The sequence below is a fragment of the Tripterygium wilfordii genome, chromosome 16 (genome assembly GCF_013401445.1).
Source record: "Tripterygium wilfordii isolate XIE 37 chromosome 16, ASM1340144v1, whole genome shotgun sequence".
NCBI lineage: Eukaryota > Viridiplantae > Streptophyta > Magnoliopsida > Celastrales > Celastraceae > Tripterygium > Tripterygium wilfordii.
This window is the reverse complement of record NC_052247.1, coordinates 4,941,863-4,959,482: the sequence shown is the minus strand read 5'-3', so window position 1 is coordinate 4,959,482 and position 17,620 is coordinate 4,941,863. Positions and strand designations below refer to the sequence as shown.

The window sequence follows — 17,620 nt, the reverse complement described above, 5'->3', positions numbered from 1 at the left end:
ACAAGGTGTGCACGGGATCATAGGGCCATCCCCGGCTTGGCCAATGCTTGAATGAAATCCCACTTGGAGTGGGTTTTGTAATTTTAAAAAAACAATGTGCACAGGATCATTGGGGTCATTCCCAGCTTGGCCAATGCTTTTTTTTGTTTGAGAAAAAGTGCTCGGGATCACTGTAGCCATTCCCGGCTTGGCTGAAAAAGGATTTTTTGTTTTTTTTTTTTTTTTGTTTTTGGAGAAAAGGTGTTCGGAATCACTGGAGCCATTCCCGGCTTGGCTGAAAAAGGATCTTCTATTTTTGTTTTTTTTTGTTTTTTTGAGAAAAGGTATTCGGGAGTTTTTGTAATCTCACCTTGACAGAAAGATGTTTCGAGCAGATGATATGCTTTGATTTGAGGAGAATGACTACGTCCAAGCTGTACCTTCTGCATAAACCTGCCATAATACAAAGAGGACAAACCATATGCAAAAATGATGCATGTAATGACCTATTTTGCTCAAATATGAATGTCTCATTAATGAGTGAATGCATGCTCTCTCAAGGCTTTGCCGTCCTTAGTCACGCGTACAGTTGCGAATTGCTAGAACAAATCTGCTTCTTTGTAGGGTTTGACCTTCTGATTCTGGATTTTCGATGCATCTTCTCTATACTGATTAGCAAAAGCCTTCGCTCATTCCCAAACCCAACTCTTCAGCTATCTTTCTTCCTTTTCTTTGCTTATTTGCACGTGTGCCCACTTTTGAGTTCAATGCTGCCATTTCATCTGGGTTTATTTTTTCATTTGGTTGTGCGCGTCATATGATTATGATCTTCCCTTTCCTGCTAATGCTTACCTCGGCTTCAAGTCATTTATTCAAATCCTTTCCAGCTTAGGATGCCAAAATCTAATCAAATTCCTGTCAAAAGTAATGTCCTAATGCATTCTTCATATTTTCTGTCAAAACTTTGTCAGTGATAAATTCAATAGTATAGCCATGCATGTCAATTACTGAATGCAAATGATAAACCTTTTGGAATATGGATTGAGAATGGAATTGGGTATGGAAAAAGATGTCACAAGTGACCAGGCTACAGAAATGAGTTTCTTCACCATTTTTATTGAAAAGGATGGGTGCCAATTGACAAAGATATGTACAAGAATGTAGTGAAATCAAAGGAAGAGAGGACAAACCATGTAAATGCCAAGATGAAATATGCAATAATTCAAAGATTCCACCAAAACTGCCCCAGTTTTGGTGTGCACCCAATTAACAATGATCAAATCTGACTCGTCTGAGATTGTCTCTGAGTCCTCCATTTCTGCCAACAAACTTCTCATTCTGTTTAATGAACAAACCAATGATAGCATAAAGAGCATCCCGAGAACTGCCCCAGTTTTGGGTGCTTGCCCAAATAACTGTCCTCCAATTCGACAATTACGAGGTCGATTCTGTACTCCGCACCAATGTCAATGCAAGACAAGTTAACAACCAACAGACTCATGTCTCAACCTCCTTTCTTGCAGCCATAATTAAAGTACCCGCGAGGGTTTTCACTCCAATAAAATTTCTTATTGTCCCTAATTTTTGCCTAGAGCGCCCTTTCAGGTTTTCACTCTAGTGGGATTTTTTCTTATTTTGTCCCTAATTTTTGCCTAGAGCGCCCTTTCGGGTTTTCACTCTAGCGGGTTTTTTTTTTTTTTAAGCATAATACCGCCTGAGAACATCAACATTTACTGGGTGAGGCAAATCATCTCCATCCATCCTTGTCAAAATTACCGCTCCACCAGAGAATGCTTTCTTCACCACATATGGTCCCTCGTAGGTAGGAGTCCATTTTCCACGGTGATCCTTTTGAGGTGGCTGAATCATCTTTAGTACCAAATCCCCTTCTCTGAAACAACGAGGGTGCACCCTCTTGTGATGTGCTCTTATCATTCGCCTTTGATAAAGTTGTCCTCTACAAAGTGCCCCTAATCTTCTCTCCTCAATAAAATTTAGATGTTCATAACGGGTTCGGACCCACTCAGTCTCGTCCAAATTGGCCTCCACCACTACTCTTATCGAGGGGATCTCTACTTCAATGGGAAGAACAGCCTCTGTCCCGTATACTAAAGCAAAAGGACTTTCACCAGTGGATGTACGCACAGAAGTCCGGTACCCATATAAAGCGAAAGGAAGCTTTTCATGCCAATCTTTGTAATTCTCTGTCATCTTCTGGATGATTTTCTTGATATTTTTGTTAGCTGCCTCAACAACCCCGTTCATCTTGGGACGATAAGGATTATGATGCTTGATCTTGAACTGCTCGCATAAATCATTCACTATCTTGCTGTTGAAATTCGTGCCATTATCAGTAATGATCCTTTCGGGAACCCCATAGCGACATACAATATCTTTTTTCAAGAATCGGGCAATAACGTTACTTATCACTTTAGCATAAGAATTTGCTTCCACCCACTTTGTAAAATAATCAATTGCAACCAGGATGAAGCGATGTCCGTTGGAAGCTTTGGGCTCGATAGGGCCAATAACATCGATACCCCACATTGAAAAGGGCCAAGGTGCTGCTAATACCCGCAGAGGGTTCACTGGGACATGAGTTTTATCAGCATAAATCTGGCACTTATGGCATCTGATCGCATATCTAATACAATCTCTTTCCATGGTAAGCCAATAGTAACCGGCTCGCAATATCTTCCTTGCCATTGAATATCCACTCGAATGAGTACCACACATTCCTTCATTAATCTCTTCCATAATCCGATCGGCTTCATCAGTATCCATGCATCGAAGAAGCACAAATCCCGAGCTTCTCTTATACAATACATTTTTATCCAAGAAAAAAGAGCTTGAGAGCCTTCGGATGGTGCGTTTGTCATTATCTGAGGCCTCTGGAGGGTATTCTCCTTTCTCCAAATACTGCTTCACATCATAATACCAGGGTTTACCATCAGGTTCTGCTACTACATTCAAACAATGTGCCTGAATTTCACGTTTCTCAATCTTGATAACCTCCACTTCTCCTCGAGAGTCTAAATCAAACATGGCTGCCAAAGTGGCCAAAGCATCTGCCATCTGGTTTTCTTCTCTTGGAATATGATCAAATTCCACACAGTCAAAAAATTTGATCAACTCTTTGATGTGTTGATAATACGGGACTAACTTGGCATCCCTGGTTTCCCATTCATCACACAATTGCCTAATCACCAGTTGAGAGTCACCATAAACCTGAAGCTTTTTAATCCCAACATCAATAGCAGCTTGAATTCCCATGGCACAGGCCTCATACTCAGACACATTATTGGTACAGTTGAAATAAAGCTTAGCAGTAAACGGGGTAACTTTTCCTTCTGGAGAAATAAGCACAGCCCCAATCCCATTACCAACGATATTAGAAGCGCCATCAAACAACATAACCCATCTGTCCATATCTTTCCGACTCTCCATCTCTAAGGACAAGATTTCTCCATCTGGGAACCCTGGATTCATAGGCTAAGAGTCATCAATCGCCTGCTCTGCTAAGTAATCTGCTATTGCACTTCCCTTCACTGCCTTCTGGGCAACATACAAAATATCATATTCTGACAATAACATCTGCCATTTCGCAATCCTCCCTGAAAGAGATGGTTTTTCAAAAATATACTTGATCGGATCCATCCTCGAGATCAACCAAGTAGTGTGATACAACATATATTGCCTGAGCCTATGCGCAGCCCATGCCAATGAACAACAAGTCTTCTCTAACATGGAGTAGTTTGTCTCACAACTGGTGAATTTCTTGCTCAAGTAGTAGATCGCATGCTCTATCCTCCCCGATGAATCATGTTGCCCTAACATACATCCCATCGAATTGTCCGATACAGTCAAGTAGAGAATAAGCGGGCTCCCAGCAACCGGAGGCATCAAGACCGGTGGATTTTGTAAGTACTGCTTGATTCTCTCAAAGGCACTTTGACATTCATCATTCCATTCTGATGGGTTATTCTTCCGAAGTAACTTAAAAATTGGCTCACACGTAGTTGTCAACTGTGAAATGAACCTTGCAATATAATTGAGTCTGCCCAAGAAACCTCTGACTTCTTTCTCAGTGCGGGGATGCGGCATCTCCATGATCGCCTTCACTTTCTCAGGATCCACTTCAATACCTCTTCTGCTGACAATGAAACCCAACAACTTCCCCGAGGTTGCACCAAATGTGCATTTCGAGGGGTTCAACTTCAATTGGTGCCTTCTCAACCTCTTGAACAACTTCTCCAGGTTAATCACGTGATCTTCATCCTCCTTTGACTTAGCAATCATGTCATCCACATACACCTTAATCTCTTTATGCATCATATCATGAAATAGAGTAACCATGGCTCGCTGATAAGTAGCTCCCGCATTTTTGAGACCAAATGGCATGACTTTGTAACAAAAGGTACCCCATAAAGTGATGAAAGTAGTTTTCTCCTAATCTTCCGGTGCCATCTTGATTTGGTTATATCCTGAGAATCCATCCATGAAGGAGAACGCAAAATGTTTAGCAGTATTGTCTACTAATATGTCAATTTGGGGTAAAGGAAAGTTATCTTTCGGGCTCGCCCGATTAAGATCCCTGTAATCCACACACATCCGAACTTTACCATCCTTTTCCGGGACTGGTACGATATTTGCAATCCATTTGGGGTATTTTGCTACAGCAAGGAATCCTGCATCAAACTGCTTTTTTACTTCATATCTAATCTTCAAAAGCATTTCCGGCTTCAATCTTCTCAACTTTTGCTTCACTGGCAGACAATCGGGTTTTAATGGCAATTTATGGACCACTATGTTTGTATCAAGTCCTGGCATATCTTGATATTGATAGCATGATATTTTACATATTATTAAACCTTACTTTACACTTGTTTTTGTCTCTTTTAATTGAACTAAGCATGGATTATACATAACTTTTCATTATTTTGATTTTCAGAATATTTATGAGGAAAGTGATGAAAAATACTTGCTTTGGGATGAATTCAATACGAATATGGGAAAGAAGAATTGCGGCTCTTGCATTAGAACGTATGTACAAGTGATGACGAAATAGGGTTGGACTTTTGGCTATTAAATGAAACCCTTGAGAGTTGAGACAAAGGAAGTGGCAGTGCACTAGAAGCAAGAGATTTTATGTTGCACGTGATACTAAAACAAGGTTTTGGTATTGACTTTAAATTGAAAATCAGTACATGGAAAGGAAGCCGATTGGTATTAGGAGAGTACATGTAAAACAAGGGATGTCTTGCATTGAAAAAGAAAGTTCAATTGATGGAGATTTCTCGTGCAAATTTAATCAAATCAAGGAAAGTGAATCTTGGAAGGTTTTGAAGAGTTAAAGAGGTGGGGCCACCTCTTGACAATAAGAAGCAAAGAAACGTGAGAGAAGGAAGACAAAAAGGAAGTTTTGGTGTGAAGGACTTTGAATGAAATATTTTGACAAGAAAGAAGGAAACAAAGAGACCGAGTCATACAAGGAATTGGACTTGAATTTTGGCATTAATTGAAGGAAGCTTTTGGCACTATAAAAGGGAGTCCTCTAGCATAATAGAAGACACGAATTGGAGAGCCACATTCTCTAGCTTTTGTTCTTGTTCTTGTCTCTAGGTTTTCTATTTGTTTTTGTTCTTGGTTCATGATGTTCTCATATTTAGTTTCCTTGTGTTCTTATAACATGAGTAGCTAAAGTTTTTTGTTAGGGCTTGATGTAGCCTAGTATGATTATTGCAAGTACTTCAATTAATTGAATGCATAATTTTGGTTCATGATTCTTGTCTTTAATTTCTATGCTTATAATCTATTGTTTGTTTGATTGATTGGCCACCAATTGAATGCTCAATTAGATTCATCTAGCTAGGACTAAGGAACGAACCGAATTCACGTGTCTTAGTGGAACTGAAATTAAAGAAATCAATTGTCGACTGCCATGAACAAGGTTTAGGAGATTGATTGGTTGTTATAGTTCTTTAGATCGTAATGAGTTGTTAGCCTTGGGTTAAAAACTGCGAACCGAACAGGCTTAATCCATTGTTAGTAATATTTGTTGGCACCGCGAACGAACGAACCAACATATTTAAGAAAGAATCAACCCTTGAATCGGAACCATAGTTGTGTGTTTGTTAATTGAATGCTTGTGATAGGATTACTAGGTGAAATCATTGCCCTAGTGTTCCTCTCATATTGGTATCACAAAATCTGAATTTTATTTCTTTGTTTTATTTTATTTGCATCGATCATTCTTCTTTTTCCCCAAATCTCAATCATTAATCAAGTTAGGTACATTAATTAGATTAACTAGTCTCCGTGGGATCGACCTCGTACTTGCATACATTGTACTATTCATAGACTCTTGTGCACTTGCGAGAATTATTACATCAGATATGACCATGCAAAAACGTCCTGATATTCATGTAGCAAACTTATCAATCTTTCTCTATCTCCTCCTTCAAAAGCTGCACCAATCCTAACCTCCTTTTTCTGATCTTCAGTTCCCAAGTTAACAACCTCAGTTATTTCTTTGTGCGGCTGAATTATGTTCTCTTCTTGGTTAACTTGTCTCAACATTTCTGGCGATATCTCAAATTCATCCTCAGTGTCGGAGTCAGATTCAACATTGTTAATGGGTGCCCCAAAATCTGGTTCATTCTGTTCATCTTTTTTATTATCATCAATTTCAGTCCTGTTAAAATGGAATGTGTAAGATTTCAAATTTTTAGAAGTGATGTATGAAATAAGGTGAACAGATGTGAGAATTTTGAACAAAGATTTTTATTTATGATAAGCATAGCAGAATCATCCGAAACATGAGAATATGCAAAGGCCATACTATGCGAATTCATCAAAAGATAAAGTAAAGATATGCTCATTACAAAAACCCAATCAGTGGCCGTGAGCTAGACCACAGATCATAGTGCATATGGAGATTACTCTTGAAGGCTGTTGATAGAGACTGGCAACTCAAAACTGGTCCAGTTGTTGAGCTCAAAACCTGGAGGCCGAGGGATGACATAATAAGACTTAGCAGCAAAGTTCTGACCCTCTTCTATAAAAGCAACATGAAAACCTTCCAACTGCTCACACAGCTCTCCAAAATTTGCCCCAGTTCGACTCGTTTCTACCTGATCAACAGGAAGATTAAGGATCAATTTCCTTGGAATTGCCCCTGCATTGAGAGGATTGACCTTTTCCAAGAAATCTCCAAACACGAAACTGTCATAAAGCCAGGGGATTGAATTTTTCGGAACATCCTGCTCTCGACCCTCAAAACGAGCGATCCGTTTTGCCTATTTCTCAGCCTGGATTTGTGTCTTATCAGCTCTACTTGGCTTATACCCAAGACCCCAACGCTCAGCTTGTTTCAATGCAACTATTGGCTTCTTTATCCCCTGCTCCTCTTTGCCTAAACCTCCTCCTGGTCGGAATCCCATCTTCAACATAATTCTTCCAATAAACTTAGCCACTTTTGATAAACGGGGCTGCACCAGAAACTGCTCTTCCTTCACAATACTAGTAGTAGCAATCTCAAAGGATTGAAATGAGCTTTCAATCCCCTGCAGGGGCGCATCAATATGGAGTGAGTTTGAAACGCTAGCCACCATCCATTTCGACTGGCCCTTAACAATGTAAACTCTTCCTCCGTGAGCAAATTTGAGATTCTGATGTAAAGACGATGGTACTGCACCAGCAGTATGGATCCACGGCCTACCTAATAGGCAACTGTAAGTCGGCGATATATCCATCACCATAAAGGGGACATTGAATGTAACATTTGCGATCTCCAAAGGGACCTCGATCTCCCCCATTATCTCCTTCTTGGTTCCATCGAATGCTTTGGCCACCACTAGTACTTGCTTCAAATATGATCTATCAATTGGCAGCCTATCAAAAGTCTCATTTGGCAAGATATTCAACGACGATCCATTGTCAATCAAAATACTCGCCACTTCAAAACCCCTACACATGGCAGAAATATGCAACGCCTTGTTATGGCCCATCCCTTCACCTGGAATCTCCTCTTCAGTAAATGATAATAAGTGAGTTGCGAGCACATTTCCGACGATCCCGTCAAAAGATTCTGTCGGTATCTTTTCTGGCACATAGGCCTGATTTAACATTCTCAACAACACCTTACGATGTGGCTCCGAACTCATGATTAATTCCAGGATGGAAATCCTTGCTGGGGTCTTTTTCAGTTGGTCTACAATCATATATTCGCTTTGACGGACAATCTTCAGAAACTCCTGCATTTCTCCATCAGTCACTGCTTTCTTAACTTCTTCGCATACAATCTGGTCTCTCTTCAAATCTTTCAAATTCTCTTCCGCTCCCACAACATCCTTTCCCTTCCTTTTCCTTTCAATTTCTGCTCCTATCACTGGGTCACTTGACTCCTCTCGAGAGTAAACCCGTCCAGTTCGGGTTATCCTACTCACCCCTGAGATATTATCCACAGTAACCCCAGGATCATTTTTCTCGTATACCCATGGAACATCACTCACGTAAGAAGGCTTTGAAGGTTGTGGACTTTTGACAAATGGTTGATCTTCTAAAAAGTACTGCAAAACAATTGGCTTCGTCCTCCCACCAGGCCTTGGTCCTTTATAGAATTCATCCCCAATAACATTGACTGCATTCGGGCACCCTGACTTCACACCAAATACTACTTTCTTGCTATCAATCAAATCTTGCACATTTGCTTGAAATTGAAAACAATTCTCCAGAGAATGTCCCTCAACGCCTTTGTGAAATTCACAAGTCTTCAACTCATCATAACCATCGTATCTCAACGTCAAGTCCAACTCCTCTCTTTTAATAAGTCCTTCATTTTCCAAAGCACCCAACACCAAACTCAAAGACATAGTTACCTCTGCAATTTTCCTCCTAAACTCACCTGAACCCTCAACAGCATTGGTACCTCCATTGCCATGATCCGGCAAAGGATTAGTGGTCACATCGGGCTTCCTGATCCCATCAAAATTCAACCATCCGGAATTGACCATATTTTGCACAATTCTCTTGAAGGTCAGACAATTTTCAATTGAATGTCTAGGCGAATCCCCGTGATAGGCACACGTCACCTCAGGGTTGTACCAATGAGGATAAGGTGGATTCTGGGGTCCCCCTCCCGAGATAGGTGCAATAGCTGAATTAGACAATAACTTGTCGTAACACTGGGCATAAGTCATGGGTATCAGAGCGAACTGTTCTATCTGCCTTAGGGGTATGGGGTTATTTTCAAAGTTTTGGTAATTTTGGCGGGGTGTTTGGTAAGCTTGCTGAGGTGGCTGGTAATTTTGCTGAGATGGTCGATAAGCTTGCTGAGGTGGTTGGTAAGTCTGCTGAGGTGGTTGATAAGAATGCTGAGGTGGCGGGTAGGAATTTGAGTTTGGGTAGTGGTTACATGGACTAGACAGCCTGGGAGCATTGCTTCGCGGCCTGTAATCAGAAGTGGGAGACCCATAAGTGGGATTGCTGCTATAATTAACGGTATGCACCTCGTTTTCCTTCTTCTTCATCTTCCCTCCCTTCTGATACTCTGGTTTCTCAATCATCGGGACGCTAATGCTAATATTTCCTCTTTGCATGCATCTCTCAATACGTTCCCCTGCTCGAATCATTTCTCCTAAACCTGCATGCCCCCCTCCAGCAATTTTTGAAATATAAGGCTCTCGAAGTGCGTCAATGAATGCATTAACCAGATCTTGTTCCGCCAACGGAGGGTGCATCTGGGATGCTAAGTCTCTCCATCTATGGGCCCAATCCCGAAAACTTTCTCCTTCCTTCATGACAGTACACTGAAGATCATAGATGGTAGGGACCTTCTCCATGTTATGCTCATACTTCTTAAGGAATAAGTTAGCCAGATCCTCCCAGGTCTCAACAGAAGACGGATCTAAGCTTGTAAACCACCGAGTTGCACTCCCCGTCAAACTTTCCTGGAAAAAGTGAATCAATATCTTCTCATCATGAACATATGGCTGCATCCTTCGACAATACATGGTCAGATGATCTAGAGGAATTCCAGTACCATCGAAGGGAGTAAAAGCAGGAAGCTTGAAATCAGGAGGAATGATCAGATCTTTCACCAAACATAGCTTATGTGGGCTTAAAGCACCAACATGCCCAAATCCTTCCATTGAATTCATCCATTTTTCCATCTTTTTGTATTGCTCTACAGTAAGACCTCTTCCTTGCTCCCCTTTAGCCTCTACGGGCATGACATATGTTTTCTGCTGGGAATCCAGTGATGGAAATCCACCATCCCGGGCTGGCCCAACTACCGGCGCACTTCCTGAGAAGTTCATTGCCGTGTTGTCATAAAGCTGAAGCATGGGCTCTCCTTTTTGTGCTGAACTTTCTGTAACTGTTTTTCCTTTCATAAATTGTGACATCTGAGTAATCAACATAGCCATTTGTTCTTTCAGATCTGTAATTTCCTGGCTTTGCTTCTGGATCAGTTCTTTCTGCTGTTCGTTCTCCATTGTCCTAGCAATTCGCAACTGTAATCTGGTGCGATAAGGATGACGGTGATATGAATGAACTGATGCTTTTTCTTTTTTCCGTGCCACCTAATTGATGAAATAAATTTTATTAATTGATCAGTTTCATTATTTATGCTTATGCATGATGGTGGATTTATGTGTTCACTAATGCATATGAAAGTATATATGGACGTGTATAGGTGCTTAATAAGTGTGCAAGTATATGTGGTCAAGTATGGATAATAAACAAGTGTACAAGTATATATGAACATGTATGGATAATTAGCAGATGTACAAGTATATATGAACATGTATGGATGATTAACAGATGTACAAATATATATGGACAAATATGGATAATTAGCAGATGTACAAGTATATATGGGCATATATGAGTATTCAAGTATATATGGACATGTATGGGCCATTATGCTTGTGCATGATCATAACCTAGGCTAACATATATGACAAATGTATAAAGGATGTACATGTATGGTTTAATGAATGTATATACACAGGTATGTATCAAGTACATATAAATATGTAAATGAGGAATAAAGGTACATGGTATTTAAATGTACAAGAAATAAATAGAGTTAAGGATAGGAGAATCCCCCATTGTTCCTAAACAAAATCAGGTTCCTACGAACTTCTGAAGGTCTCGAACCAGATCTAGGGTTATCTAATGTGCATATGGGTGGCATAACTAACTATAACGCGGCTACGCGAGAGGCCACTGGATCAGGTTAGTTCACACTCCATATCTGGAAGTGGAACCCATCCCCCAATATCTTGAAGGGACGTCAATCAAGGAGGATGTTTTTCCTTACTTACGTGAGGACAAAATCCATCAAAAGCAAAGATCAACCCTCACTAATCACTAGTAGGACCAGGTTTTTATGGGTCATTTGTGTGCATGTGAATAGTGATATGTGTGCGGGGGATCATACCATATCCTCAACAAACACTCAAATTTTATGAAACCAAAAACCTGTCATTTTATCTACAATCATGAACAAACACATTAGATTCTTCAAAAATGTTAAAACAAAAATAAACAAATCAACCAAATAGAAAAACAACAAGACAACAAGGCCCGACCCCTTTGGTACAACAACCAGATATCCCCAGCAGAGTCGCCAGCTGAAGCAACCGGCTTGAAAAAACAATGAAGTCGCCACCAATTGATTTTTAGGATGCAATTGGACATCCATTCTGGTCTACGAGAAAAATGGGCAAGGGGATCTATTGAGCATGGGGAAGGTGTTAGGCACCCCACAACTCCCGAAATCGGTTACCTTTAAATGTTTTCCTATTTGGCTCTAATTTGTTTTTGAAACTCCCATTCTGATGGGTCTTATCAAAATGTGATGAAAAATCCACTTGAAGTGGTTTGGAGATTTGAAAAAAGGGGTTGCACGGGATCATTGGGGTCATTCCCGGCTTGGCCAAAGATTGGATAAGGTACCACTTGGAGTGGGTTTGGATATTTGAAAAAAAGGGTGTGCACGGGATTATTGGGGTCATTCCCGGCTAGGCCAAAGATTGGGTAAAACACCACTTGGAGTGGGTTTGAATATTTGGGAAAAAGGGACTCTTTGAGGACTTGATTGATGTACCAAAAGGGCCCACAATCAAGGAATAAGGTTCAATTCAAGTCTTACTCACAATTATGCTCTCATGAGAAAAGAAAGAATCCATTTATGGCTCATTGAATGGGTCAAATATCTTTAAACCCACATTTGAATCCTTAAATAAATTCTCCTAGTCCCTAAAAACATATTTGCTTTCCGGATCCACGAAATCCACATGTTTTGTATAAATGCCAATGGAACCCCAATATCTTGAAGGATCCTTGGTATTTAAACGAAACATAAAGGTTCCATAATTTAATCTTGATGTGTTTATATGCTTCTAGCATCATAGAATATCATGTATGCATTTTTTATTTTACATCCACTACACTATTACAAGGCTTACACTTTACAATTATGTACAAAAGAAAAGTATAAAATGACTAATACAAATATTATGCAACAATTTGAATATTGCCCATGGGGCCCGTTGTTCAAATCTGATCCGTCTTCCAAGTGTGGCCTCCGTCCCTCATGGTGTCCAGCCCGGTCAATGTCCAAAATCAAACAAGAGAATGGTCAAAAGATGAATTCACAATTATAAACATATAAACATACATACACCCCTATATATAAACACATATACAATACTATGATATGCACATATAGACACCGTGCGCACACACTTCGTGCATATGCGCACACATAAACCCAAACCGTGTATATATCACCCATATACACATATAGCACATATAAACACATATATCATACTTATATACAATCCTAAACAGTATCTATATACACGCATATACATATTCGGATCAAAGAATAACAAAGACCATATTTTATTCAAATCAAACTTACAAACTTCGACACACTCGGACATATTTAAAATTAAATTCCAATCAGCATATGACATACAGAAAGCAGAGTTTCAATCACTCATCATCACCAGATAACAAACACATGCTCATGATATGAACCCGACTAAATCACAATGGCATAAAACTGCATACACGAGCATAGCAAATATACTTCTAGAAATTTGCAGAAATGAACTCACATGCATCACCAGAAACATAGAGTAAAGAAAGGACGGATATAGGGGAAAGTTTTTTTTTTTTACTATCTCAGATATGAAAGACAGTCTGTGCAAACTAGAATCAGAACATAACAAAGAAATGAAATCAGATTCAGAGGGATGGATTACTACCTTCCCAGGAGATGAATCCCGATTTTCGTCTTAGCTCCTTCCATCGGTCTTCATCTCCCAACGGTCCCTTCTTCTTCAAGTTGAGTTCCTCTCCATTTTTCTTCTCTTCTCCCCCTCTCCCCCTCTTCTCTTTGCTTTTCTTTTTTTCTCTGTGCAGCTGCCTCCTTTCTTTCTCTCTGTATTTTCTTCTCTTCGGCTCTCACCCCCATCACAGCCTCCAAACCCTCTTTTTATTCTTTTTCTTCCTTAAATTCTGCCACTTCTCTTCTTTCTTTTTTGTTTTTTTTTCTTCTTTTTTTCTCTTTTCTCTCCACTCTCTTTTGTCTCTCACGCCACCTCCCTTTCCCCTTTTTTTTTGTTTCTTTTTGTTTCTTTTGTCTTTCACTCCACTCTCTTTTGTCTCTCACGCCACCTTATACTCTCTTTTTATATTTTTTATTTTTGTATTTTTTGGCCGGACGAAAATCGGTTACTACAGTAATCATAGTTCAAAAGATAAACCTAGATGTGATTTTTTTTTCCCTTTGGAGGTTCATATTAAAGATAGAACTTGCCCATGTCCTTGATTAACTTCATGACAAATTCACTCAAGTCTTATTAGAACTCCCTCCTAAGCCAACAGCTCTCTTGGCTAGCTCTCTGTTCTTGCAGGCATTTCTCATAATCTCTTCAGTATTCTCTCCAACCATAACCTCTTCAATGCATCACAACGCTCTCTCCATCCCCCTTAGCTCTCTCACTCCAACCTTCCACAAACTTAGCATTAGTTGGCTGGTCACATCATTGTCGAATGCTCACCATCAGCACGCCAAGGCTCAAGCCTGACGAGTTCCATCCACAGTGCATCACAAAGCAAACCACAGCTTGGTGAGCTAGCACCTCCAGCTGGTTGCACCATTCCACAAGGAGCCCTTCCTCTCCTAATATTATCGGACGAAGAGAGATTTATTCATTTAAGCAATCTCCTTAGTAAGGTTTTAAGTCTTAACCTAAAAGCCAACAATAATAACCCTATCCAACGAAAATTGATTCAATAGTACCTTGTGAACTTCTCATTTGACAAAAAAGTTTTGAATGTTTCATCACTTCACAGACCATTCTACTTTACGACTTGTATTCAAGATCTCTTACAAATTACTGATTCCTAATTGAATAAGTTTTCCACTAAAACGAAAAAAAAAGTCTCTACTTATGAATTTGTATTCAAGATCAAGCAAAAAAGGTACCGCAAAAAAAATGCTATTCTAATTCCCCAGTAGTGCTCATTGGTGAATTCTTGCGAAAATTCAAAAGGGGACAGGCAATATCATGAGATATATTTCCTTTCCGGTTACCGCCTTTGCTGGTGCACTTACGGCAAAGCTTACCATGAGTGAAGAGAAGACAATTCAGATCAAATTTAAGTTCATTAGGGATCCTTTGGTTGAGATGAAGGTACGTCTTATTCCGATCAGCAACGTCTGGGACCCAACCAATGGTCTTTGCAATCTCAAACACCTGTATAAATAGTTGGGTATGAGCAAAGCAAACATTATTCTCCAGGGTCAGCTTGACCATGTCTTGACAAGGTAATACTCACATGTGTGTCCACCGGGAAATCATCGTGCTGAAGATTAAACATCAAAACGCAAGCCACCTGCCATCCATTGAAACTGTCATTATTTCCTAAGCACTTGAGATAGTACTGCTGTATCTACTAATCGGATAAGGATCTGACATGTTAAAAGAATTCTGGTCAAATTTGATATTTTATACACTATTTCCAGTCATATAATAACTTCTTCTGACAGTGAAATCTGGTAAATTAGAAGTTCTGAGTTCCCATAACTATGTCTTCAGAAGCAAATGAAAGCAACATGCTATGATAGAAAGCTACAAAACCTTCAATACCTTGAAGTAAGAACAAAAAAGGAATGCAAAGAAGATTGATCATGGCAAAAGCATCAACCATGATGGAAAATGAAAAGGAGAAAAAAAAAAGGTGGTAGAAAGAAAGCATGCTATATAAATATAATAGAAGGAATTCTGTACATATGCCTGTAGCATGGTACAACCTATTTTTCCTCCTGGAAACTATGATTGTGAAACTTATTTCAACTGTATTTTTTAATTTTTGTATTGCCCGTTGTCTAACTTTACATTGATGCTAAAAGTTGAACACAAGTAACAACTTCTGTAAATAAAAGGCAGTGCGGACTAAAAAACTGCTTGGCAGCAAGAAAATCTAGCGCATTGTTTAACACACAATTAGTCTTCAAATATTCTCCAGCACTTAGCATGTAGCAGGCAACTGTATATGACCTCAACATCAGGACTGATATTTTTGATCTAGACTATTCTCACCTCAACCACCAAATTCTCCCTGCTGCCCAACTTGACAAAAGAAGGGAGGAGGAGGTGAAGCTATAATTGCACGGTTCCTGATGATTTCTTGACTTACTATGCTGCCAATTTATACGCTCAAACATCGCAATGAGGGCTCTCATTGCTCTGTTGAGCATCCAACAGAGAAGTGATGCCATATAAGTGGCTGCAGTGAAAGGGAGACCAGAGACGGCAGCTCCCCATGCTAAAAATATGGGGCGATGACACTATTAATTAGCTAAAATGAATTATTCAGAAAATAATTGGATTTTACAGCAATAACAACTAACAATTAGAGCTTTAATGTGGTGGGTGTATATGTTATGAGCCATCTGGTTACAGAACAGCAAATCAAGAAGCATTCACTGTCTATATGTGTATGTGTTTGTGTACCCTGACAGGGCAGGAAAAAAAAGGCTGTTATGAAACCACAAACAACAAGATAGTATAAATAATAGCAATGAACTTCCCAAAATGATGGAACCAAGAGATCCAAAAATTTTCATAAGATATCCATCTGTATTCTTTAATGCAATGAATGAAAGTATTGAGAAATTGTGAAAGAAATGGATGCCAGATAACAGACCGTTTTGGGGCCAATTCCTTTGAAACTTGAGAGTTCAGCCTTGATTTCTTCAACTGATAAATCTCGCATGTACTCCAAACACAACTTGCCTTTTCTCTCTAGCAAACAACTCAGTATGTTCTTGATGCAAGCAGCCTTGGTAGTGGCCAATCCTCCACACCTAATGGCATTCTCTATACATTTTGAATTTGCAGCAACAACCTTAAACCAAGCAAAACATTTAAACCTATCAATCGAATGATCAAATTCCAAATCCACAAAATACTTCAAAGCTGCAGCTTTCAAAAATTTTGGCAAGCCTTCTTTCTAACTCTGCTGCTTCCTTTCAAAAATGTAAAGTGCAGTAAAAGCACAAGAACCAATACCAAACTCAACCTACGTCAGAAGATATGAGCCATCAACATTTTCGTGTAAGTATCTCTCCGCTAATTGAAATATTTCTACTATTAATTGAATGCAAAACTACAAAATCCAGAGCCCATATAATTTGTCCACCCAGAAAACCATTAATCTCACATCCAACCCACAGTTAAAAATAGATGGAATTCACGAAAACTTACATCCTCCCAAGTAGGGAAGGCAGACTTAAGTGACGCGAAAGCCCTTTGAGAATTAGCCTCCGTTGTGTTCTGCGAGAGCAGAGTCTTTACCAGACCATCCAAAACAGTCTCCTCAACGACGGAATTTCGATCATCTAGGGATGGGCTAAGTGGGTCTCTGCGGTACTTGGCGAATTCTTGAGGGAAACCATGTAACGCCAAGAGCTCATCTCGAACGTCTCGGCATTCATCGGGTGTAGGTCGAATGTGGGTCCGATATGGCTCTTCTTTATCTGCTAATTTGGTCTTTGATTTTGATTTCTTTTGCAGTTTCTGTAATTGCTTCTTCCTTTTGCGACCTTCCTGCATTTTCTCTCCCCCCTACTATTTTTTGCAGGGATTGTGATTTATGGGGCCTTTGTCTTTAGAAAAAGGAAGATCCGAACTGGGTTCAGTTTGGGTCCTGTAGCATCATCGCATGTCTCAACATTTTTATTTTTGCTTTTTACATTTTAAGTAGAATCCACCCAATAATCTACCGAATGGGGCCCTGTAGTAGGGAAAAAGTTATTTTAAAAAAAAATTTAAAATATGAAATATTTTCCATCATTGGATCAAACCCCAATTTGACTTCTTATTATTTATCAATGGATTCAGTTTTTTTTGGCCTAAAAAAAATGATTTTTTAAGCTAAAGGATAAAAATTAAAAGTTGTATTCTAATAAATACAACCTAAACAAAATTTACGGCATCTCCAACAAAGAAATGTAAAAGGAGTATACAAAATTGTACTTTGCATACTTGAATGGTTCTATGTATATCTATATGCATACTTTAATGGAATCTCATTCCAACAATGAATATGTAAA

The 17,620-nt window shown here is 39.4% G+C and overlaps 2 protein-coding genes across 3 annotated transcripts; both read right to left on the bottom strand.

Annotated features, from left to right (window-relative positions):
- Positions 1 to 1,312: 1,312 nt before the first annotated feature.
- LOC119980700 lies at positions 1,313 to 10,475 on the bottom strand. Its single transcript, XM_038823495.1, has 6 exons — positions 9,991 to 10,475; positions 9,067 to 9,891; positions 8,747 to 8,955; positions 7,476 to 8,677; positions 6,983 to 7,175; positions 1,313 to 1,317 (listed from the first exon to the last, which is right to left on the bottom strand). The coding sequence occupies exons 1-6, from the start codon at positions 10,473 to 10,475 to the stop codon at positions 1,313 to 1,315; spliced, it is 2,919 nt and encodes a 972-aa protein (XP_038679423.1).
- A 3,221-nt stretch (positions 10,476 to 13,696) lies between these two features.
- On the bottom strand, positions 13,697 to 17,218 carry LOC119980568 (putative DNA glycosylase At3g47830). 2 transcript variants are annotated; one of them, XM_038823318.1, is made up of 5 exons: positions 16,773 to 17,218; positions 16,213 to 16,413; positions 14,842 to 14,898; positions 14,630 to 14,759; positions 13,697 to 14,182 (listed from the first exon to the last, which is right to left on the bottom strand). In XM_038823318.1, exons 1-5 carry the CDS (start codon positions 17,118 to 17,120, stop codon positions 14,043 to 14,045), a joined length of 876 nt encoding a protein of 291 aa, XP_038679246.1. In that variant the 5' UTR covers positions 17,121 to 17,218; the 3' UTR covers positions 13,697 to 14,042. The 2 variants fall into 2 exon arrangements, with proteins under 2 accessions (XP_038679246.1, XP_038679247.1); XM_038823319.1 differs by lacking the exon at positions 13,697 to 14,182 and having other exon boundaries at positions 14,486 to 14,759.
- Between the last annotated feature and the right edge of the window lie 402 nt (positions 17,219 to 17,620).